General features: G+C 36.3%; 1 protein-coding gene across 10 annotated transcripts in view; it reads left to right on the top strand.

The window, feature by feature from the left end:
- The window catches only part of QKI (QKI, KH domain containing RNA binding), a 156920-nt gene that overhangs the window by 80058 nt on the left and 50258 nt on the right, over positions 1-26604 (top strand). For 5 of the 10 annotated variants that reach the window (XR_013956545.1, XM_080614869.1, XM_080614867.1 and 2 more), the window contains exon 4: positions 8288-8338. The exons of 4 other annotated variants lie outside the window; for them this stretch is intronic. Coding sequence is in view for 5 of the 6 variants with exons in the window: in XM_080614869.1 (XP_080470995.1) it covers positions 8288-8338 (51 nt within the window). In the remaining variant the exon portion in view is untranslated. The remainder of the gene's footprint in view (positions 1-8287; positions 8339-26604) is intronic. One more of the 10 variants, XM_080614868.1, reaches the window with a different exon arrangement.

Raw genomic sequence — 26604 nt, 5'->3', positions numbered from 1 at the left:
TGTGATACACATTCATCTGTTAGCTCATAAATGTCAGTTCTTGTAAAAAGCCTTTGCAGCTTTTTCCTTGGATCTGGGTTTCCAGAATGTTTCAGGGCCTACAGCTGTGTTTCAGAGTTAAACTGATTTTTTTCAGGTTTTTAAGTGGACCTCTGCATTGGGCATCTTGACCTTGAAAAAAGATCTGTGTTTCTGCAAGAAACATCTTCAAGGGTGGTTGGCAATCATGGAGTCAACTAGGAAAGCATTTTGTTTACTTCAGTTACCTGGCTTGAGAGCCAAGCCTTAGGAAAGAGCTATTTCAGCTTCTGTTGTTAGTGCCATTTCCTCATAGCTGAGTCACTGAAAACACAGGCTTCTTTGGGGGATCTTTTTTCCCCTCCTGATGGCTTGGAAGTGATTTTGTGATCATTTAGAGAAACAACCAACCAACAAATCCCTGCCCCTATCCCATTTTGTTCTTTAGAGTTTTGCAAGAGCAAGCTTTCAAATTGTCAGTGACAGACCATGGTTGTGGATAACAATTTTTTATATCATTACAATGTAATATCACTGTAGTTCTGCATTTTGGGGCTTTTCTGAGCTGCCACCCAACATCCTTTCCTGTCGTTTTAACCTGTGATCAGTGCATCTCTGAAGCTGTGGGCTGCATTCTTAGATGCCTTATGAAATGGGTTGCAAAGAACCAAGCACATGTGATCCAGGTGCATGAAATTGTAAGTCTGCAGTTGTAGTAGAACGTATCTGTGGGTCCTCAAAATGAAAAAGTGTGCGTGTCAAAATGGCTATTCTTGCAAAAATTATACTAACCACGTGGTTTCAGAGTGACTTTCTTTATATGAATGTATTTTTAGTATACAGTGAAAAAATGCTCAATAATTCTGCATTTTTTTTTTCTGTGAATTTTATTTCCAGAACAGTATCATTAAATATTTAAGCTAATGAGTTTTTGTTAATTTGAAGATGCAGTGAGCTTAGGTGTTGATAATAACAGTACCAAAGTGCCCAAAGAATATGATCTCTAATTCCAACTTAGTTAACCACTATCATATATATATTAAATTAATTGTAAGATCATTTTCGTTCCCTGATGAGCTGTGTTCTGAGCGATATGCACTTCTATATTTGCTTCTAAAACCCTGATAAATGCAATCTGTTGGAATGTTTTTAAGACAATAGCTATTTAATGAATAGCTTGTGTGTACAGGAGAAAAGAATAAGCTTGATTGCTTACAATCTGACATTTGAGAAAGCATTTTTTTTAGATCTCTTGTATTTGCATATCTAATTGCTATGTAATCAAAACTAAGTGAACTGTAGCTACTTGAAACCAAAAAATGAAAGGCAATCATCTTTACAGGGGGAAATATCCCACTCGTATGCAAGCCTGTCTGAATATTAGAATTATATTCTTCTTGTGTTTAATTATAGGTGTCTGACTGAGCAGTAAATTTATGCCTGTGTATTAAAGGAGTGAATGTGACCCTGAAATATCAGCTTTCCTTTGTTGAAGCAAAGCATTGGCATTGAGAGAACTTAACAGTGTTGTGTATTTTGGTGATAAGGGATTGTGCCAGAATAGCTGTTAATTACCTGCTTTGTTTGATATGGAAAGTAGTGGTTCTGCAGTTTTCTTCCCACCAGTGACAGTACTCAATTAAAACTTGTATTAAACAGTGATAATGTCCTTGTTTATCTGGTGGGAAAGACGTGAGGTGAAGAAAATTAGCAGGATTTTACGGCTGTTTGGAAGCAATTTTGGTTTAGTTTTCTCTCTTTTTTTGGTGAACCTAGTAACTGAAGACAAACGAGTTTTGTCTTTTTGGTGTGGTGGGGTTTGGTTTGGGTTCCTTTTTGTTCGGTTTTTTTTTTTTTTTTAATTACTATATTTGATTCTTTGACTCTTAAACCTCGCACTTTACTAAGAATGGCTATGGTAAAAGTTAAACCCTCCTTATATTTAATGTGGAAGTTACAAATGTGGAAGATGCTTTCTCTGTCCTGTTCCGTATATTTTCTCTGTATGAAGTGTCTGTTGTCATGGGTCCTGATTTTTGCTGTTTTTTTAAATCTATTGCACTGCTTGCATGTCAGAAAAAGAAGGGGTTTAAAACTCAAATGTATTGCCTGAGCTTTTCTATTCCAAGTACTAGAAGTATGTTTTCTAGCATAGCTGGTTTTCTCATCTTCTCATATTTATGTTATAAAAAAATGTCCTCAGATCTGATTTTGCAATCAGCTTAATATTTTCCTCTTAGATTTCTTCAGCATCTGACAAAACTGAATGCAGTATTTTCAGTGGGAACCCTTCAGCCTGAGAGAATTTTCTAAGTAGCAGCTGTTTTCTGCATATGTAAACAGAAATAACAAGAAGCAAAGCAAGGAAGGAAGAAGAAAGACTTGATAATCTGTGTTGCTTTTTGTTTCTTCAGGTAGCAATGCTGAAGAATATTCTAAAATTGAAAATGTACAAAATACATCAGTAGATTATAAGAAAGGGGAAAAAGAATTAGTGCAGCGATACTTAAATGCATTTTATTTCATTAATCCAAAGAAGTTAAGAAATGGCTTGGTTGCTTTACTAACGAGTTTTGAAGGTCTGTGTTCAATAACACAGCTTTATCCTGATTACTTATTGGGTAGCTTTATTCTGGGGTGAAGGCTCAATGTGTGATGCTAGACTAATTTGGCCAAAAATGTGAAACAGTAACTGAAAAGGAGTAGTTACTGTAACAGCTTTAAAGTGCAAACACACAATTCTTTTGAAGATCTCTGAGGATATGGCAATGCATGGTAATTCAAGTAGAACTTCAGAGCTTCAACTGTTAGGTGAATAGAGGTCGCATGCAGAAAGTAAGATTGGTTGCCTGCAATAATTAGGCACAGTTGATAAAGTTTGTTCAGAAGGCATATTGTACATACTGAACAGTAATGACTAGTCTTAGGTACAGCCTTAGAATTAGATACACACAAACCCCAAAATCATTGCAGATAGAACACTACATTAAAAGATTTTGTAAGGTGTGGAAAGCTTGAAAGGTCTTATATTGTTGAAGCCCTCAACAGTGTCATTGTTAAGGAACAGAAAGCTAGCTTTTATTTGGTAGTGGAACTTTGTAGTCTTATAGGATGCAAGTAAACTGCCGTGAAAAGTCAGGTTAAAAAAAGTTCTAATTACGTGAAATTATCATGGCTTACAGAAAGAAAACTGCAGAAATTCTTGGTTTGATAAGCTCTCATAAATGGCATGATTTTGAAGTAATCTGCTTTTCTTTTGAAGCAAATATTTTTCTGTGCCTATTAAGTGACAAGTTTCATGAAATTATTTATTTGCATATCATTAACAATATATTATCACATGACTATTGATTAAGCTTTCTTTAGATAATTCATAAATCAATAAATGTGTGGTGAGTAGGGACAAATTTACAATTCCCATTTCAGATAAAGTAAACAGTGATAAGCATTAAATACAATTAAATAAAATCAAATTTTATTATCTAGCATTTTGAAGTGGAATGATCTCTGTCCATTTTTAAACTGTTTTTTTCCAATTAAAAAATAAAAGTGAAATGTGAGTTTGAGATACATTTAGGTTAGTTGAATTATTTCATGGCCTCACAGTGCTGCTGAAATTTAGTATTAGCATAACTGTTATAACTCATCCATGTAGGATTAGGTTCTGCAGTGATTAGATTGCTTGCTATGATAAGACATGCTCATTGAATAGTCATTTCACTATACAACTGGGTATTGCAACCCACAGTGTCCAGTAACAGTTTTTCTAGTATTGAAGCTAGTTTGTTGAGGCTTCCTTAAACTGCCATTAATTTGATATGAAATCCCAACTTCAGGTGAAGTTGAGAACTTATTATTCGAGGGCATATAATCCTAAATAGACATATTATACTGTTTGTTTTCAGAAAGCAAAGATCATAAGCTTGTCATTTTTTTGTGTTTAAATTAAATTGTTCTGATTATATTTCATTGACTTGGATCACTTGAAAATAATTTACTAACATTTGTGCATTTCTTTATCAGGCATTTCAGTTAGATTTTTGAGAAACTAATGTGGGTTTTTTAGAGAAATTTGCTATTTTTGTATTAAAAATATAAATAATGTTGTGATATTCAGTTTTTGAATAAATAATCTTCTGTTTTGTCACAATCTCTGCATGCAGATCTTTTTGGTGAGAGAAGAATTTCTGTGTTGAAATGACTTGCAGTATGAAGTGTAGAAAAATTAAGGAACATTTTCTCCTTTAGCTTTTGCATTTCCTTGACCCTTCTTGCATGAGCAGGCTTCTCCTTTAAATTCTTTATTCTTCTAGGACTTGTACTCACTTCTGGGGGGAATTTCAGTATATCTGATTGTGTCCTTGCGTGAGGTTCGTAAGTCTGAGACTGAACAGAAATTCTTTATTCCAGCTTCCTTCCCTCCACCCCCCCTTGAAAAATACCAGTTGGAATGAACAAGTTAGGTGATTTCTGCACACACTCCATCAACAATTTTTCCTGAATTTCATTTTCAAGTTGGACAAAAGTGTTGTTAAATCATACACTTGTTCAAATAGCAAAAGCTAACTATCTTGGTAACCTTTGGTAAGTGGGGGAACCCACACAATTTTTTTTCTACCAATAAGCTTTAGGACACGAACAGTGTAGAAGCCGAGAGAGCTGACTTCCAGATCTCCAAGTAGTCCTCCAGAAGAAAACTGTTTGTTAAGCATCCGGGTGACAGGGTTTATGTACCACATGAAAAAAATCCAGACTCCTTATCTCCCCCATAATCTAAGTTGATGATGCTTGTCATTTGAAATGTATATACACCAGCTAAACCTGCTTTTTTCTCTTTGATGAATAAAGCACTCCTGAAGATATGTCATAAAACTTGTTTTTATTGCAGATGTACACAATGAATCATAAACTCCAGCATGCTCAGATCCTGCCTATGTAGCCTCAGCAACTGAAACACTGAAAATATTTTATTTATGGTTGGTACCTATAGAGCATGTCTCATACTTGTAGTTATATTATTTAGCTGCATAACAATGCACTTGATTATGGATACATCTGGTATTTGAAGTATTCTCTCTATTGAGGTCATTCTGAGCACAACTACATAAAGTAGATTATTTAAAGTAGATTAGTGCTGATATTGATGTTCTTTATCCCCTTGCTCAGTTTTCTTAGCCATTTGGATAGTTCGGAGAAAGTGATTGTGTAAGGCAAAAAAGTTCAAAATTTATGGTGAGAAAGTAAGTAAGGAGACTGTACCATTTAGCCATTGGAATGTCTGTTCTTCAAAGCTGAGAATTGTTTTAAATCAGATTTTGAGTGATTCAGAATTCTCTTGAAAATATGAAGGATACATCTAGAAACAAACTTTTAATTCCATGTATTAGCAGAGTCAAGTTATGATGACCTTGAATATTCTCTAAACCAATTTGTAATGATTAATGTCAGAGCAGTTCTTTTTCAGATGAAAAGTAATGGCCTATGATGTACTGGAGGCCACATTAGATCATTTTGATGATTCCTTCTGGTCAAAGTCTCTGAAATTGGAAAAAATGACTTGGAGTTAAGCTTAGGAATAAAAAGAGGGATACCAGTAAGATGTACTCAGTAAAACCTCAATATAGTATAATGGAGCATACAATTTGTAAAAGTTTTATATAAATCACAAAAACTTCCATTCTCACTATATATATAATTTTTATGTGTGTGCATGTATACTACTGAGGTATGTAACAAGTCTACAGATAGTTTAAATTTTATGTTTGTCATGTCTGTCCCGTGTCCGTGTGTCCTCCCCCCCCCGCCCCCCATCCAGCTTTATGCATCATGGGCTTCATAAGTTCCTATATGCTAAAATGAAAATAGTTTATTGGTGAGGATAAAGCAAAAATTTTGGGGCTCCAGTATGGTTTAGTTACATGTAATCTCAGAGGATTTATATTTAAATTGTGTAGGGGTGTTATGTTCTTATTAATATTAATATTATTATTAATGTTATTAAATATTAAGTTTTATTGCCTTGGTCATACATATTGTGAGTAGGGTACTTCTGCAGTAGCCAGTGCCTCATTGATCCTGAATTCAAGAAGAGTATTTAGCAACAAGTTTTAATGATTAGAGTATTGAGCTTTTGTTGTCTTGTTACTGGCCTTAGCTTAGCAGAACTTTGTAATTCAAATAGGTTTATCAGGGTCTAGAGAGATCTTTTCTTTTAAGAAAAGAGGTGAAGTACATCCACCTGTGTAAAAAATTTCAAATGGTCTTAAAGGATTTTTAAAGGGGAACAACAGGAAGTGAAGCATGATCTTGCTATATAGGCAACAAGATGAAATTCTGTGGCAAATTTGAGACGGAACAAGATCAGATCTTAGAGATCAGGAGGAAAGTGAGAACAGGACATTGTCTCCACAAAATAGAGACAACAGTAGCAGAAGCCCGTGTTTGTTTTTTCCTTAAATGTATCCATAAATGCTGATTTATTTGTGATTTTAAAAAATGTTTTCTATGATGATAAACAGCTTCTTTCTGCAACTGAGAAGAGTAACTTTCATATGTGTCAGACTAGGTATTTTCTTTCTTTGAATGGCAGTCTGTTCACTCTGTCCATATCAGCAGTGATTGTGGTTATAGAGTTAAGAGCTACGTAATTACTTGGAGGTGGGGGTGGATATTAGGGCATACAGAACTTGCAGAATGCATGGATTTCAGTGTCCTGCATTGAATTAGCTGGGAGGAGACTGTGTATGGTTGTCTACATGCCACACACACACACAAAAAAGTTAATCCCTGTACAAAGGGTAACATTTGAAATGCACAAATGAAAAGCTTGGTAGGGAGCTGTGTACTAGTTATTTCTGTGCCTGGAGTTTCAGACTCTTGGTGAATATAACCAGTGTAAACTTCATTTCTGAGTTTAATTATTTTCTTAGTGCCTACAATGAAGTATGTATATTGGAGAAAACCATGGTTTTGAATTTTTGTGTGTTGCATTTTTATGCACTATTTGATTGTCACATTTAAGAGTTTTATTTCTTGGAACCTTCAGAATAAAGAATTGGAATAGCACCTCCTGCCTAAGATGGGGCAGTGTTTTAAAACTCTTAATAGGTAGTTATGGGGGGTGTTGTATTAGGTTAGAGAAAGCTTTTAAACCAGTTCGTATCTATATATATGTATATATAGAGAAAGAGCCCAAACAATAAAAAAACCCGATCTCATCATTGGAGATGCAAGCTGTCTCAAAGCCAGATGTGAAGTGTTTGGAAGTGCTTTGTTTGTCCACTGATTGTATGTGTATTTTATCCTGTTGACCTGTTTTAACTCCTTCAAAAATGATGAGCTATGCCTTCTTTTTACTTTGCATACGGTGGAACTGCAATGTATCCCTTTCTTGCCTTGCGCAGCTTGAGTGCTGGTGTGTTAAGTAGTTGTATATTGTTTACTAAATCAGTTTGGTTGCTAAAATTTTACTGCAGCTGATGGCAGACTTTAGCATCCCCATTATGAGAATGTGATGTTCTACTGACGGAAGTGAGCTACATCTTACTAACCGTGCCTGCAGGGTAAGCGCTAGGGGTGTAACAGAGAGGTTATGGAGGTTATACTGTGTACACTTTGATGAGCATGACTTGCAGTGAAAACTTTGGTTTTACTCTGTTGAGTATTACTGTAGCTTGTTAAATAGTTAAAGCACTCTTTACTAACAGAGGAAAAAAAACTCCTACTGACAACTTTTTCTGACTTTTTTTTCTGAACACTCTTTAGTGAAGGTGCCTTTTCCCGTGAGACCATACGGGTTTGCAGCAAGATCTTTGAGTATATGGTCTAAGCATTGTTTGTAAATTACAGCAGCAGATTAATCTATTTCAGATTACCGTGTGTTACTTTGGAGAATAGCATTGAAAGTGGTAGTTGGGATACTTTGATATAATTCTCAGTTCTTTTCAAAAATCTTTTAGTTGCTTCTGTTCCATAACATTTAAGTAGGATTTACTGCTTTGTATGAAATAGTTGCATAGGTAGGAGGGATATCAAGATAAAATAGTTGCATGGAAATCATAGAATCTGTTGATTCCTTCATTATTTTCCCTTAACCAGGTTGTCTTATATTATGGCTTCTTGGGATTTCAATCTCAAGTGTAATCAGGAAGGAATAAAATATGTCCAGCACAGGGTAAAATAAAAATACTAATTCCAACTCTTCATGAATCTCTTAAACATCTTAAAGAAGCAAAATAGGGCACAAGCCCAATTTTTTTTTGCTTTTCAGGTCTCCTTTAAGAGCAGAGACAACCATGATCCAACAGTTTTGGAGGTAGAGGCAAGTAAATGTTTTACTTCTTGTAAACATTCCAGTGCATTTTTTCAAATCACCTGTAATTTGAGGAGACCCTGACTGAAAAAGAACCACAACCTTCCCTTCCCTAAATGGTGAATTTGCTTAGTATGCCTGATGTGAGGAGCTCTTATTGATTGCTGTCAGGTGTCACATCAGTGCAATATTTCATTGGTGTAAAAATATACAACTTTAATATTAGCAAGGTTTTTGTGATAATAGTTGCTGAATTTTTGTCTTTTTAATCTATCGTCAAAGTGTAAATTGAGTCGTTCATCACAATGATTTTCTTTAAAAGAAAAAAAGTGGCTGAGATTTGCTGTCTCCACTGCTGGTGTTCAAATTGGCTCTTCAGCACTCTCAACAACCTCTTATGTACTGGATCTAAACCTGTAATTATTTCTATGCTGGGGACATTTCTGAGAGTTCTTGTTGAGTTTCTCCTGAAGGTATCACTTGTTTTCTTAATTTAGTACTTTTGCATTTTTCTGAAGGGTATATTGGAGGCTCAGGAAGGAATTACCCATCTGCATTGCTGAAGTTTTAAATATCAGTCAGCCTCTGACTGCTACTAATCATCTGGAAATTTGATGCCTTCAGGTATCTCAGGTTGTAGTTCCAGAGCTGCTCTCACTACAATTGAAGTCAGTACTTGCTGTTCTGTACCACTTGCACAGCCTTGGCTAGGCATACTTTCTCCCTGTCTTGTGACAGTTACTGGTGATTTAAATGACTGTGGTGACCTGCTTCAGTGCTAAACCAGGTGGAAACTAAGGCTGGAAACTTCCTCTTGATTTTGAGATCCATGAACTGGATCACAAGCATGTCAAGGTGGGACTAGCATTGCTGACTTACAATAGCTTAAACTGTTGTGCAGTTACGGGCTTTAGGCAAAGTTCAGTAATTGTTCTTGCATTAGTTGAGCTGGATGACTGTGGCTTCTTGACATGCTGTGGAGGTGATGCTTTTTATATCTTCAGATGATAAATGCAGGGTCCCCAGATAATTTTTTAGTCACAAAATATGGTACAGGCTTGAAATACTCATTCTCTCCACCACTGTTGATCTTTTTGCTGTGCTTAATTTTCTTATTTAAAGATACAGACATTTGAAACATCAGAATTTTTTGACTATGAATGATACTAGATGAGTGCTAAGAACTGGGGAAGCAAAACTGTGATACTGTACACCTTGGGTTTAGTTCTTTGAAATATCAGAGCTGTTTTTTGGGAAAGGGCTAGAGGTTTTTTTGTGATTTTGGTGTCTTTTTCCTGTTTGAAAGTAGTAAAGTTAATTTGTGACACATCTGGATGAATTCTTAAATCATAATACAGTGCAGAGGTTAAAATGTACTAGTGAATACTTTGAGATGTTTTAATTTTGTTGGCAGCCTGCAATTGAAACATGGAGAACAGGTAGCATGCTGATGCTTTTAATTGTTACTGCATTTCTTTGAATGCTTTGTAAAGAACCTTCTTCAAACCTTTTCATTTAGAAAAGTAGCTTTTAATTCTTTTTTTTTTTTTTTTTGCCTTCCTCTTGCTTATCGTAAATAAAAAGAGGCAATTTAAATCGTTTCATGACAGGGTTACATGTATTTGGGACAGTTTTTCTCAATTTCTCTTTAGGGGGCGTGGGGTGGGAATATGCAATGTTAGAGGGTTACAGCGTGGACAAGAAAGAAGCCAGATTTTGGCCAGCTAATATGAGAGTATAGTTCAAGGGATTAAAAAGTTTTGCTAGTTAATAAGCTGTACTAACCCAAGCTAATACCTGTGCCAGTTTGAGAAGAGAGAGGAGGGAAAAAAGAACATGGCCAGGTCAGGAAGTGGGAGGTCAGCACCTGTTGGTTTGCAGTAAATCTTTGTCATCTCTTGAAAATGCCTTTTGAGCAAAGGGATTATGCTTGTGCTTTCCTGAAGAGTAGGAAGCACTTAGGATGAAGGAAGCCACCTTTCTTCCACCCATCTCTCTAGGATGTGAGCAGGGCGTGTAATTATTTTTATCCCCAATTCATGCAGAATACTGTTATTTTCTAAGATGTGATGCATGAAAATACTGTAGAATATAAGAAAGGCATGCACGTAATGACCTTTTTTCCCAGCCTTACCATCTTTGACTTCTGTTACTCAGAAGTTATATTAATTTAAGCTGTAAAACTTTGTGGTTTGATTTTTTTTGTGTGTGTGTGTGGGTAGATAAGTGTGCAATCTCAAACTGTATATAATGGACACTTTAACAAAACAAGCTTGGAACTTGTCTGCTGAAGAGTAGAAGCAGTTACTCTTTTTAGTGACTCTTCTGATAATATACTGGAATCTGTTAAAAATTACTCACTTTAAATGTCTTCAGACTTGGTTAACCCTCAAGTATTTCCTTTGCTTCTGTGGCTTCATAGCGTCCTAACATTCTGTTTGGTTCTTTTAATTTGTCCAGTGTGTATTCATTATATTTCTCTCTTCACTAATACCTTTGTTTAGCAGAGGGACATGACTAGATCTACCTGTGCTTCTCTTTGGGCGCTATGTTGAAAAAGCAGAATTTAAAATTTTGCATGATTAAGTAAGTCTCAATTTTTCATATTATGGTGGCTTGCAGTGGAGCTTGATAATTTGGTTAGTTGTGTTTTTTATTCAGTTTGCACTCTGTTTTACTCAAAATCTTGCAAATGAAATTGTCAGCAAATTCACTATTTAATGGTATTTTAAAAAAATTCCTTTTCATTGGTGAATGTTGCTGTACATTTTGCCAAAATCTGTGGAAGTCAAAGTTAGTGTGAAACCGGATGTCTTTCTTGAAATATGGTGTCTCCTAAACAGCAGTTGTAGGACTGCTAATTGAAAGTGATCTTGAAGGATGCATATCTAGACATTCTCTCCTAAGACTGGTGTACATGTATGCCGAGTAAAAAAATCATGATACCTGACTTTGAATTAAAGCTTTCACTTTCTTTTGTCACTTATTGATGTCATGCGAGAGGTAAAGCGGAATACCAAGGCTGAAGCTCCATCATCTACATACTGTAGGAAAGTCTTCCGTAATACATTATCATCAGTATTCTTGAGCCATTTAATACTGTTGCAAAGCTGGCACTGAGTTATAGTCTTTAACTGGCATGGCTATTCCTAAATTTTAATCAGGCCTTGAGAACCCATGCCACATGCTGGATACCCCTTCTTCTGCAGTTGTTATAATCGGAGTTGTCACATGAAATCAATCATAAACACGGTTTGTAACAGTGGTGACACTTTTGAGTTATCTAGGTGGTAACTTGGGTGTGTCAAATCCCATATAATTGTAACAAGGATTTGAGGTAACTGCTGCAATAAAACAATATAATTACAGACTGTGTACAAGGTTTCAGCCATAAATACATAGAAAGTTTGTCTGCTGAGATCATTTGAGGCAGTAGTTCTGAATTGTTTCAAGAGCTCAACTTAAGTTCATTAGCTAATATTTATTGTCAGTTCTGTACTCAGTGACAAACTTGGGTAGCTTTCTGTATTCTCTGTAACAAAACTTTGTTTTATTTTTGAAGTAGAAATATGTTGTATTTAATTTGCTTTAGCTTCTTGCCTGTTACTTTTGTCTTGAACTGATGTCTGGGTTATATGTTTAGAAATACAATTTGTTTTGTAATTGTTGCAACTGAATAAATATGGAAGGATTGGAACTGTTTCAGGAGGAAGGAGTAAAATGATTAAAACCTAAAGATATAGAATCATAGAGTAGTTAGGGTTGGAAAGGACCTCAAGATCATCTAGTTCCAGCCCTCCTGCCATGAGCAGGGACGCCTCACACTAAACCATGCCACCCAAGGTCTCATCCAACCTGGCCTTGAACGCTGCCAGGGATGGAGCATTCACAACCTCCCTGGGCAACCCATTCCAGTGCCTCACCACCCTCACAGTAAAGAATTTCTTCCTTACATCCAATCTAAACTTCCCCTATGTAAGTTTTAATCTGTTACCCCTTGTCCTGTCACTACAGTCCCTAATGAAGAGTCCCTCCCCAGCATCCTTGTAGGCCCTCTTCAGATACTGGAAGGCTGCTATGAGGTCTCCACGCAGCCTTCTCTTCTCCAGGCTGAACAGCCCCAACTTTCTCAGCCTGTCTTCATACAGGAGATGCTCCAGTCCCCTGATCATCCTCGTGGCCCTCCTCTGGGCTTGTTCCAACAGTTCCATGTCCTTTTTACGTTGAGGACACCAGAACTGCACACAGTACTCCAAGTGGGGTCTGACGAGAGCAGAGTAGAGGGGCAGGATCACCTCCTTCGACCTGCTGGTCACGCTCCTTTCGATGCAGCCCAGGATATGGTTGGGTTTCTGGGCTGCAAGCATATATAAATGTATGCTTGTGCAATCACCATAATATTAAATTATTACAGTGTTAGAGTAAATTTCCTGTTTTAATACCCTAGCAAAAGAATAAGAGAATGGAGATAAGATATAAGACTGGACTATTATTATTAAATGTGATCAAATGTAACAGTCTCAGCAGTAATAAAATGCTGTTCTTTGTTCCACTCACTACTGTACTAGTGATTGTAGATAATTGTTGAAGAAAAAGTTGAATAAATCATGAATAAACAGCATACCACAGTATTATTTTTGTACTGCTAAGAAGTATTGCCATAGTTCAAATCTAAAACAGACAACACATAGCCTGTTCCTCAAGAAAAAAAACAACAACTACCAAACAACCCAAAATAAACAAAGCAACAACAGAAAAAGCCCAACAAAACCCAAAACCTCAGAAGACCTGTATGAATGGAGGGAGGTTCAACCTGAATAAAAGCTTTGCAATTCACTGGTGAGCTTTCTAGCTATGGAGCAAATCAATATAGTATATGGATTAGAATGACCCAGAAATTTAGCTTTTCTGTTGTTTCTGGCTTGTGAAGTACCTCTTACTCTGTCAGGACAACACATGGGAACATGCTGTGAGCTTACCCTACCTGTAGCATAATATCTGTTTAACAACAATATTGTGTGGGAAATGAGTTTGCTACATTAGTCAATGAATTTGTCTCTTCTCCAAAAGACCCACAGGTGGTGGAGGGGGCCACTATTTAGAGCAGAGCAAGCCACCATGTAAGCAGTGGGACAAGAACCACGGGCAGTCATCTGCTTTAACAGCGCCTGGTCGCTAAGTCAAAGCCCTTCTGTAATAGAGTTTCACAAGGCCTGCTGTCTGCAGGATTAACTTCGAGCATCATTTCTGGTCTGAGTCCTCTCTAATCCAAAATGCAAAGCATCCTTCTAATGCTTCTGTAAATCTGAAAATTCCAGAACTTAGTACTGTGGGAGAAATCCCTGTGTATAGAAATGAGAGAGCGCAAATATCTGAGTGACATATTAATTACATAATTCGTTAGTGGAAAGCATGCTGAAGAGATTACAAAAGGCTTTTTTTTTTTTTTTTTTAAGGCTTATGTAAAAGGGCAGTATTAGTGCTGCTGTATGATGAACAGGGAAATGGGGCCACTGAAACCCAGCTCATGTTTCCTGTGAAATTATGTGGTTTTAAGAAGAATGTTGGGAATGCAAATTCAAACTACAGGATGCTAGAATGAAGGTTGCTAGTTAGGACTTATTTGTATAAACAAACTTTTCCTTGGAGTTAATCACTATGCTGTGAGTGACAAGTTGTTGGTTTTTTTCTTTGCCACACCCTTATTTAAAACCATGGGAATATTACGTTCATTTCTCAGGTAAGCACCTGAGATGTAACATTTACAGAGTTTTGCACACCTCACTTGAGCTGAGTGGAAACTGAGTTTTCAAAATATTTAAATTTAAATAGCAATTTATGTATGACAGTGAAATTACATTTGATGTAAGCAGTACTGCGAAGTGTCCAACATGTCTGCAGCATCGCAGGTCAGTCAGTCAGAGTGGAGCTCCCTCATCCTCACCCCCGTTGTGGTTGTGGGAGTGGTTTGGTGGGACAAACTTTGCTTGAAGTGTGACTGACAGCTAGCAGCTTCTTACAAAGGGAATATGCCTGTGCCCTCCTTTGTGCTCAGTCTGCTGCTACCTGTGGAATTTGTCGCTGAGCCAGTTCAGCTTGCTAAACAGGCAATACCTAATCTGACAGCAGTTTGCTGCCATGTTAAACTGGCTCTGGAAGGGGTCTAGTGAGAGCTAGTGCAAAGAAGGGGGAAGGATTCTGCAGGCAGCTAAGAGGAGGGAGAAGAGAATGGAGCCACTTGGTGGAAGTGAGTAGTTGCTATTTCAGATCTGTAAGAAAGTCTTCTATATAAGAAAAGTCAGAATAATTCTAACTTTGGGAGTTTCTTTTTCTGAGGTGACTAGGTAAGGTCAGTGTTCTAATTATAAGCACAGACATTGTGTTTAAAGCTTGCAATATTCATTTAAGTAACACGAAAAGGTTTGGTTTGTGTTTAGCACTGCTTTTCTTATTGGCATACGAGGTGATTTGAATCTAATTATTCATTGCCTAGGCACTTGAATCTTCTTGCCATCCCTGCAGATGTCCAGGAAGCAGGAGTGCTTTAGGCACCTGTTCTTCATTATGCATCTTTGTGAAAATCTTTAAGGCAGATTCATCCTAAGGATTGAAACAGAATAGGGGAAATAAGACAGGGGCAATAAGAAAAATATTAAGTGTAAGCATTTCAGTGCCGATACCCTGTTTTTGATTAAGGTCAGGATATTGCTAAGCACTTCAGCTTATACAGTAGGTCTGTTGTAACATTGATTAACTCTCCACTCGTCTACCCTGGTTTTTGCATTCTAACTGTGCATGGTTTTTGCTGAAACTCACAGGTATCGTTAACTTGCAATGCTTTGGGAATGGCTCTTTCTGTTACCAATACATGTGTAAGATACAGGTTTTAAGCTAAAGCTCTGGCATTGCAACCATGTCAACCTGGCCCTGACAGTGAAAACAGCTATGCTTTTCTGAGCATGGCCTGCATTTTTGTAGACCAGCAGTAAAGTACTATTGGCAAATTGTCACTGATTAAAGTTACTTCCCTTCTAAGATTTCCCCTCCCTGGCCTGCCCTAAACCAATCTAAAAAAACCAGAGGAGATGAATGTTTGGTTTAGCTCTTCTAATTTTTTAAAAACTCACTGAGCAAAACTAGCTTTTCTTATGGCTCAGGAAGTTATTGGAAGCATAACTACTACCTAGGTGTATTTGATTTGAGTCACGAGTCTCTTATTTTTGTTGCTTCGACAAACAGTAAAAGCCTAAAGATCTTAGTGTCCTAAAATGAAGCTAAACAACCAACCTGTTAGTATAAAAATGATTTTATTTTACTAGTTATCTGATTAAGAAAGAAAAACAGCAAACCAAACCCAGTGGTATCTGCTTGTATTCTTTAAAAGAGGTCACTTTTTTTTTTTTTTTTTTTTTGGTACATTCAAAAAGTAACAACTCTGAACCTGTTCTTTTTTTACTTTGGGGGGAGGATTAGGAAAGAGTTTTCCTTTGGATTTTTTTTTTTTAAGTTCTGTGCACAGTTTTGTAACTTTCTGAAACTTGCCTATTACATTGCGGATTAAGAAGCAGTACTGTTCAATTTTCTTGGCACACTGAGCTTATGTTAGCATGTTCAATCTTGAGTTTCTGTTAAAAATGTTCTGTAGTGACATCTTCATATACTTTTGTGCAAAGATTTGGAATGAGGGAAATCTCACTTCTCTTACTAAGTGTTAAGCTGTTTCTAAAAAGATGTTAAGGAGGTTAGTAATGACGTATTACTGTAAATGTTAACAGCATGAGAAAATGGGGAGGAGTTGTTCTTTCTTAAAAGCTTACAATTATTTGTAACTAAAAACAATGAAGGGTTGGCATGAGTACATTGTCATTTTACAGATTTGTCTTCACAATATGCTCACTTATGACTTTCACCAAGATCTATGCAGAGCAATCGCTATTAATATTTTTTTATATAGATGTGTATATATGTATGTATGAGGCATATATGTGCCTCATGCTTGAGGAAGTACTGAAAGCAAAATGGTTGGATTTTCAAGCAGAGGCTGAGTAACTGGACTCCAAAAGTGATAGGAGAATTGAAATTAGGAAAGCAGAAATGTGGATATGTTGGCATTAAAATGCAGGGTGTAAGCAGCTCAATTTATTCTGATAGCTCCAAATGGTCAGTTATCTATTGCCTTTTTTTTTTTTTCCTCTTTGTATTTCTTCCTTCTCCTTTTTTTTAACAGTGCTGTAAATTCAGTCTTGAATTTTTTAAAATAAATAAATAATTATGCTATTCCTAGTGATAAAGAAATGTGGCAAATTTTACATGAGTTACTGTAGCTTTATCTGTTTTTTAGACTTAACATAAATGAGTGTAAATTCCTGCTTATTTATGCTTAGATTAAGAATGAATAGAACCTGAAGAAAAGTGTGCTTTTATTTTGTTATCTCTTGATCCTCATGGCTTGTTCAACATCTCTTATATGTGGAGCTATCATAGAAGAACTAGAGCAGAGGTGTTTGAAGATGAGCTTAACTCAGAAATGGATCAGTTTTAACTCTGAACTCAAATTATTGAGGAGGGGAGTGTTCATGCATTGACCAGCTTTGCTATGCAAAGCAGCAGTCAAATCTAAGGAAGGGATTGGGGAAATGGGATGGATTAGATAAATAAAAAAGGTTTAAATTCAGTGAAGACAGATGCCACCATTGTCTTGGGCAGTTACTGTTGATGAAAGTTACATGATAGTACTTCAAAAGAGGAAAGAAAAATGTTTCAAACAGTGTAAAATTATACTACCATCCTATGAGCTGATCATGTTCTCCATTGAATACAAAACACAAGTTTGTATTTTTCTACTTGTACAAATGGTGATGACTAATACTTCATTGATTGCAGTGTGCAGTGTTCAGTATTCAGTATGAAGGGTAGCCCAAATTGCAATCAAGAACTGTTTTGGGGGTGGATTTTATTGTTTTGTTTTGTTGTTGTTTCTTTTTTGGGGGGTGGGGGTGTGTTTCTGGTGGTGTTTTTGAACTATTAAATGTCTGAAGAAATTTTTGAGCGTACCATACTGTATAGACTAGAAGATTGAGAAACCAATGAATGGACACTTTTTTTCCTTCAGTGAAGCTGAGGAGTAGTGGTAGCACTTTTCTTTAAATAACAGAGTAAGCTTCAGAAATGTGAAGCCACTGCTGAAGTATTTCCCCAAAGTTCCCAATTCAGTAAGCCACAGGCTCTGATGATCGTAGAATCATAGAATGGCTTGAGTTTGAAAGGACCTTAAAGATCATAGAATCATAGAATCACAGAATAGTTAGTGTTGGAAAGGACCTTGAGATCATCTAGTTCCAACCTGCCTGCCATGGGCAGGGACACCCCACACTAAACCATGTCACCCAAGGCCTCATCCAACCTGGCCTTGAACACCGCCAGGGATGGAGCATTCACAACTTGCCTGGGCAACCCATTCCAGTGCCTCACCACCCTCTCAGTAAAGAATTTCTTCCTTATATCCAATCTAAACTTCCCCTGTTTAAGCTTGAACCCGTTACCCCTTGTCCTGTCACTACAGTCCCTGATGAATAGCCCCTCCCCAGCATCCTTGTAGGCCCCCTTCAGATACTGGAAGGCTCATCTAGTTCCAACCCCCCTTCTCCTCAGGGCTACTCTCAGCCTGTAGTTATGCTTGGATGATGCCTTCCATCTTGTGTTCCTCCTTTTTACTGCTTATTCCCTTTCCTGTAAGGGAATAAAATTACACATGGATATTGGTGTAACTGTTTCCATACACAGCTTACTACTTCAGGAATACTGCTAATGTTAAAGCATTAAAATTCTTATCTGTGGTCCAAAGTCAGAGACTTAATGGTAATTTTAAGTATTGGCATTAACAGTTGCATTAATCTCTAAAAAGTTTATCCACCTTTATGCTGTGCATTTTGTTTGCTAAATTCTCATTTATTCCCTGAGGATACCAATGCATACTTAGTTACTTTCACCCCCAAATAGTGCAATATTCAGGCTTAACAGACTCCTGTGTACTGATAGCATTTGACAGTAGAGCTCATTCCACAAATGTGTTATTTTTATATAAATTACTGTTATTCTTCACACTAGCACAACTTGAGACAAATAGGTAGGAAGAAAATCTTGGAGGGATGCAATCTTCTTGGTTATTTCATCAGAACCTATCCATTGTGGTGGAGGGTTTCTGCTGTCTTCACTCTGCAGCTGTTCACTGTCCAGAGTGCACTGGCTTGGGCAGTGATAGGGGCTTCCTCTTCTGTCAGCAGACCATGGCTGTTGGATCAGTGCAGTTGTGCTGTGAAGCCCCAGCTTTGGAAAGATCCAGTGTGGTGTTTGTGCATATGGGAACTATTTTGTCCGCAGGGCAGATCTGAACTTGGGGTGGCACTTAGTGTGGAGTTTCCCAAGCACGAAGTCTGTGGTAAATTTCACAGAAGTTTTCACAGAAGAGAACAGAATCTTCTTCTGTGCATCTAAACATTAGGTTGTTTCATGCCATCAGATTTTTTCAGAACAGATCTTAAAAGATTTTTTAGATAATGCCTTTTGACAACATTTGAGAGCTACAGGCTAGTTTAATATGAGCTGGAAAACGTGTATTTCTTGGTCCAGAAGTCCAGTCTTGAAGGAGACTTAGTATGCAGTAATGGATAATTTAAGCCGTGCTAAATAACAGTCTTGTCTGACGTTAAAAACAGTAAGTATGTGACTTAATTTAAACAGTTGATCTGTTTCTTCTATAGGAGAAAATTTCCGTCAGAAATTCTACATGTGAAGTAAGCTATAGTGTTCTCCCTGACCAGGTGCTACTCCTTCAGCATTTCTTTTGTTATGTTACTTTTTCACCAGCTTTCTGCTTGTGAACTGCTACCATTAGAAGCTCAGTAGGAGCAAAAGTCTATGTTAATTTGCCTGACTGTAACTGCACAATTAAAGCAGTTTATCAGCAGGGGTTAGGGCAATCAGTGTGTTCCGATGCCTCGTGTTATAAAATAACTTCTGTTGTTCAAACAGATACTGTAATTAGTGCATCATTTCAAACCGGTTTTCTGCAGGGCTGGCTCAGAGTTTCTTCTGATAAACCCCTCTATTTTGCTACTTACCTAAGCACTTACTTGGCTTGCAGACCTCTCCTAAAGTAACAAATTTTATTGAAATGTTAATGTCAGGAGTATATCATGTGACTACAGGTTTGGGGCAGCGGTTGTTTTTCAAGGGATTTTTGTTTGGTTTTCCCTGTTCAGTCCTGTCAAGACTTAGATTCACTGGCAAAAATGGAAGAGGAAACTCTTATGTTTGTATTTACAGTTATTACTCCATACTAGCGTTTAATACTTAGTTCTTAAGTAGATGAACAAGGTGCTTTGTGTCAGACAATAAAGGCAACTATGTGTTCTGTCCCTGGCACATGCATAATTAGATTTCACTTAGTTTTATGAATCATGGTGAGCCAGTCTTGAAGTGGCATTTATGTGTTAAAATACGGTCCCTCATCTCTAACTTTCTCACTTATGGCTCACCTTGTGCTGTCATCAGTAGCCCCTTATGATCTAATTTAACTCGCCCAGCAGAAAATGGGATGAGGGGGAAAGGAGAGTGTATAAAAGGATACAGTAAGACAACAGTAAGAGATGATTCAGGGGATTTTTGTTTCATTAGAGCTAGAGCTCTCATGAATATGTATCAGCTGATGTGGAGTTATTTGTATATCTGAGACTTACAAGTTGTTTATTCGTTGCACAATATGTTACAGAAATCCTCTGTCTTCCAAATGTTTTCAATTATATCTGCAGCAGAGGTGCCAAAAATTTAAATATGGAATTCTGTAGCTCAGTTTAGTAGACAGAACAGTTAGGAGACCAGAAGTTAACATTGAACAATGCAAACTGAACAACTCCTGTGGCCTGTGAAAGGCTAAGAATAATGACTTAGTTTAGGGAAAAGAGCATTCTGATTGGATTCCTCTGGCTTGGGTTTAACAGTTCAACTCTGTTGACAGAAGTAGGATGTAATCCATAATTAATGGTTGAGTAACATTTCAGACTGTTTAAGTCAGACCTGACATTGTTCCATGGCTATAATATTATTTAAAAATACTTAAATTAGAGAAAAACTGGAATTTGATCTTTATAATTTATCGCTTTTTTGTTAAATTTAACTTTTGTTTCAAAATTGCTTTAAATCAACATGTTAACTTTTTTTAATTCACGCAGCTTTTAAACTGCTCTTCTGTTTTTAAAACTTTGATATATATATGTGTGAATGTTTTCTTTATGGAAAAGAAAGTCACCTAGCAATACTGTCAATTGTGCCTATAGCACAATATATTAGACAAAATACATTATGATAATTTTATTAAGTAGCTGAATTTCTTCTTTCGACATCTTAACTCCTCCGCTTGACTGCAAGAAGTGGCTATGAGTGATTATACTGTTTCTTATATCTTAGGATAATTTTAATTGAAGTTCTTAGAATATACTTGAATTAAACCTTTATATGGTTTAAAAGACTAAGTCTATTCTGATGCCTTTTAACTTTAGTGTTCAACTTAACAGTATGTGAAAACAGTCTTTCCTTTTACTCTAGCTATTCTGTGGTTTTTGTCATTCAGTAGGGAGAGCAGCCTGTTGTAATAGGTTGGTGAAAACTATATAATAACCTGTCACTTCAAGATGAGTGAGGATAGTGAGGTTGATTCTCAACGTTGAGTCAGTGGCTTTATTCCTTCAAAAGGTGCCTGCTGTAATACTGAGCTATGTTTGCATTTTCTGGTGGCAAACATTACTGGAAATTGTATGAGAGTGGAAAAAGCGCATAGGATGGGAGTTGCACTTTTTAATGCTACAGGCCATAGCTTTCTGGAAAAAAAAAAAAAAAAAACAACCTGAAAAAAACCCCCAAAACTACCAACAAAAGCCAAACTGCAAAAAAAAACCCAGCAGCCAAGTGGAAAACTTCCTTCCACTCTTACCATATTGTGTTCATTCTTTCTTGTCTTACGTAATATATCTGTGCCTTCATATAAACTGATACTAGGGAAGCATTTCTTTTCAGTGTTTATTTCATTCTCCTTTAATGGCAGTTCTGACAGCTGGAAATGACCGGATTCTGCTTCACCAGTTTTGAATTTTTCAACTTAACTGTTAGTCAGCTGGCCATACTGTGGAGGTCTTTGTGGTGAGAAGTAAAGTTTGAGGGGTTTTTTAAGTTCTTGATAATATTTTGTGATGGCTTACTTTCTGAAAATATTTTCCGCTTTCACCATTTGAATCTTTTTAACCATTTCAGTCCAGCTTGACAGGCTCTTCTTTCCTTTAGATTTAATGTTTTTCGAAAATTATTGGCTAGATAGAGGAGAAGAGTAACTTAATACCTCTAGAAGGAGGGAAGGGATGTACTGAGTTTTCAGTCATCTGGTTTGTGTAGGTCACAGAAAGTGAGTAAGCTGCCATCTTTTTCTTGTAAAGTCAATAGCAGAGACATTAAGAAGGAGGCTTTGGGATGGGATGTGAAGATGTAAATAGTAATGGCCTTAAGGGCCTGGGATGTAGGAGGTTTAAGACCCTGACTTGGAAATCCTGTGGTATGGTGAAGTGTATGGAAAACACAGGGCGCAAATCAGCAAGGTATTATATATAAAGCTATATAAAGGTATTAATTATATTTAAATTAATATATATTAATTTATACATAATATATATTTTATATATATTTAAATTAATATATTAATTTATATAATATATATTTATATATCATATATAAATTTATTATTTATATTATATATAACTATATATAATATATATTACATATTATATTTTTATATAATATATTTATATATTTATTAATATATAAAAATATATTTATATATAATTAATTATATATAAAGCTATATAAAGGTATTATATATATATTTATATATATAATATAAAGCACTTCAGTATTTTTCCTCATGCAACAACTTTTCTAATATTAAAGCTTGGCTGTGTAGATGCAGGTCAGTTACATCTTTTTTCTGCTTTTTGACTCTCCCCGTAATCCCTTCCCAAGAAAACAAGAAATAATCGGGGGGAAGGGGGGATAAATCTATGTTACTTTTTCTTTTATTTTTGTGCAATTAAATTTTGAGGAGTTGTAGCAAGACTTTTTTTTTTTTTTTTCCAACTACGTTGACCTTAATAGCAAGATAAATATTGAGCAGTTGCTTCAAGTGCATTATTGTGTATAGGCACCCTGAGGATAATGAGTGTATACGCACAGGCAACAGAAAGCAAGCAAAATCTGCTTACAGAATTAGGCTATACTTAAGGATACTGAAACTTCTGCCAAACAAGGAGCACAGTGAAATTTCATCTGCCAGTTATGTTGGTTTTAATGTTCTTTAATTTAGCAGACAAGATAGTTTGGTTGTAATTAAGCTTTTCTAATATTGTTGTTCCCCAAGGTTGTGGTATAAATCATCTTACTCTGTAGTTTCCTGCATATCACTGCCTCCATTTTTCCTGTATAATTCTTCCATAAACAGTCTCTGGGATGCAGGAAAACTTCGTGCTGTAAATTACTTCTTGTGTATATAATATAATTTTGAATACATGCAGTTGAGGTTTTTCTTCCCTTGTTTTTTATTCAGGTTTTCTTGGTGCTGTTTCTCTTTTCTATGTGCATACCATTACTGCTGTGGTAACAAATGGGGGGCTTGCCCAAAATTACCCTCATTGCAGTTTCTCTTACTGCCCCGTTTTTTTCTATAGGTAGACCTGGCAATCAGGCTGAATTGCTCAACATTTGCTACTGAAGGACAAGAGGCATTGAGCACACTAGAATAAGAAATTCCATTTAAACATAAGAAAAACCTTATTGTGACCAAGCACTGTTTGAATACTGAATAGGATGCCCAGAGGGATGGTTGACTCTCCATACTTGGAGATGCTTAAAACCTGGTACTCAGCAATATGGCAATATGCCTGAGTTGACCTTGCCCTGAGCAGGGACTCATGGAAAGGGACATGGAAGATGTCCACAGTCACTTCCTATGTCAGCCATTCTCTGGTTCTGTGAAGTTACCTGGTTTGTCTTAGCTGTGGTTCACTTCAAGATAGCCACAGTTTGTATTTTCCTTCTACAAAGTTATGCAGCAAGGCAAGTAGTTGGTTTTTCCTGCCCATCTTTTCATCATTTTCTCCTCAAACAATTTTAGAAGAAATTCCTAACCAACCCTTAATGTCTTGGACCATATTTTACGAGTTTTAAGAAAGACACCTCCCAACTTGAATTCCAGATCTATTCAATATACCCATTCAGCCTTTTCTATAATAAAACAGGGTTGGGAAAGAATGTTTTCAAGACTTGTTACACAGAGGACTAGTTTAATTTAAAATTTTACTTGGGTGGGAAAATATATTTTTCCAAACCATCCTTTCAGGATTTAAAAGGAGGATGAGGTAGCGTAAAAAAAAAATCGCAGCTCTTAACTGCAAGAGATTACAGGTTCTCTCTCCTGTGAGCCTAGCCCTGTCATGCATTTGCATCTGACATTCTGTTTGAATAAATTGACCTAGCGTAGATCTGAATTTCCCAGTTTTGGTAAAAACGAGCAAATACATACATATTGGTATAACATCCAGCTTGCATTTTTGGTAAACCAAAAGATGTTTCTTGGAAAACTGTTAACCCGCTAAGAAAGCAACCTCATGGGACAGGATGGAAGCAATGAAGGAATTTGAAACCCCAGTGGGCTGAGCTAGAACAGAAGAAATTAGAAGCCTGTTCCAAACTCTTTAATCTTTTTGACTAATTGTTTTTTCAAAACATACTGTGTGAACTTTCATTCTTCAGCTTCCTTTCGGTCTTACTGTTTGACTTAAGAAATAGTGCTCTCCACAGCAACCAGACTTTCATTAATGTACTTCTTAACCATATAAAAATATATCTAGAACTAGTGATAAACTAGTTCAATTAACTTAGCAGTAAGTATTTGTGTGATAGTATCTGCTGTGAGGTCTGATCTTAATAACATGTAATTATTTATTAACCATGTACGCAGTGTGTTCCAACTAAAAGTAATCAAGGGGGTGTGGAAAAAAAAATCTACATCTGTTTATTGTCCTATGTACAGCTTTTTTTCTTCTTTGAACAAAAAATCCTCATGCTGCAACAGAATAATTTGAAGTTCAGCACCAATAGTTCATATTGCATTAATCTGAAGTGTTTAAATATCCAGTAGTAGAGGCAGACTGCTTTGTTTTATATAACAAAGAAAGTATTTTTTTGTGTTCTAGAAGTTACGAAGCAGGCATACATCCACTACAACATTGTGCATTTTGCTGTCAGATTTGAACTACTCCAAATCATCCAAGTTTTTGAGACTCTGCACCATAGCATTTTCATTATGAAAGAAACCATTGCAGTGCAAGGAAGTCTCTTTATGCTTGCCCACACTACGTATAAGCATGCCATTTTATCACATGGTAGCTAAAACTGCATTTAGGCATTCCTTCTCTTTCAGGACAGGCCTTGCCATTTTACCTGGGGACACCTTTCCTTGTCATTTGTTCCGCTTACCTTCCTCCTTCCCCTTCCTCCATGGTGGTACTGTAGTTGTGCAGGTTATCATGTGTTAGTAACTGGTGCCTTTCTCACTCCAGTATTGTGTCAACTCCCCATCAGTCAGTGTAAGAAGAGGTAGTGACATGTTTCTTGCTCTGCCCTCTGCTGGTTTAGGAACCTTCTCTCATTCATCATAGCTGTAATATAATACTTTGTGCTACGTTATATTAATATTGCTTGCCACCATCTGAAAAGAAAACAACTCACTCCTACTTTGGATTAAAAAAAAGAAAAAAATAAATTGAATTGTTTAAATAGTAATAGTGGAGCTTTGATCATGATTGAGTGAAATAAGCTGCAAATACCTTGTGTTAGATAGTTCTTTCGAAGATTAAATTACAGCAGAGAACATGTTATAACTCAGCTGCACTTTGTGTCAGGTTCTGTTTTATAAATGAGGGCTATTTTTCTCTCTCCCTTTCAGCTTCTGAAATTCACAAAGATACTTTTGCAGTCACCATTGTTTAGAAAGTTGGCTAAGATAGCTTTTAAAAACCCCAAATACTGTAGCTAACAGTATGGAGTGTAGTGCACATGTGCACACGTTACATGAAGACTAGTGAAAATAAATTTCCTTTAAAGTACTGATTCTTTTACATAACTTTTTCAAACATCTCTCATGATTCTATTTTTTTCTCCATTTTTATCCTTGCATATTGCACGAAACATTTCAGACTTGAAACAGCTGAGTTAAACATAGAACATTCCAAAGCACAGTGCTCCCTTTATGTATATGTAACTATGAAGTACTGCAAGTATTTGTTGGTATTCAGTCTTCTAGCATTTCCTCTGTGTGTTTAGTTTCCTGGAAGAATTTAAGTGAAATTTTGGGGAAAAGACACATTTGCAATTAACTTTGCTGGACTTACATTTTTTTAAAATGTGATTTGTGATTAAGCCGCAAATGTGTTACTTACAAATAGGAGACTCTTAAATTATTTCAGGGATGTCGAGTTTTAAGTAAGTGTGTTTTGTTTGTGCAGGCCTTTGTTTAGATGTGAAAGTTATAATAAATCTTTCTAATTTACTAAATTTTTTATATTCCTCCTTTCAATTTTTTAACTTGTTTTATTGCGTTTTAAATATTGTCAAATTTAAATTATGGTTCTGGGAAATTTAGCTAGCTTTGTTTGTTATTCAATAAAAACAATTGGAAAGTTTCTTCTGGTTTTTGTAAGACTGGATACTTGAATGTGTTACTTAAATTTACTGATTTCTATTGTTTAGAAATGTTTACATTAAAAAAAAGAAAAAGAAAAAAGCTTTTGTTTAGCCTGCTTTTTTTTTTCTGAAAACAGCAAGCTAAGATTTATCTGTGGGATTATGAACGGCACCGACGTAACAGTACTTATGTAACAGTGACTATCTTGTTACATGCTGTTCTGTGACTTCAGAAGCCTGAAGTCATCTCCTTTCTGCCCTTCATTTCTGTTCCTTTTGTAATGTTTGATTTCTGAACCTTTTCTTCATGAGTATTCGAAAGCAATTTTTAACACTGAAGGATTGCTCTGTTGTTCTTTGGAGTGATTCACATGGAGTTTTTGTGTATTGTGTCTGTTCCGCTTTTTAAAAAATACTAGGTTGCTTAACTCTTGAAAAGCCCCAAAGAAAGCAATACTGTGTTTGTAGTACTTATTAATTTGTTCAGTTGGGAA

Source organism: Psittacula echo (assembly GCF_963264785.1).
Source record: "Psittacula echo genome assembly, chromosome: 4".
Classification (NCBI taxonomy): Eukaryota; Metazoa; Chordata; class Aves; order Psittaciformes; family Psittacidae; genus Psittacula; species Psittacula echo.
The sequence above is the reverse complement of the archived record's forward strand: the minus strand, read 5'-3'. Positions and strand labels throughout refer to the sequence as shown.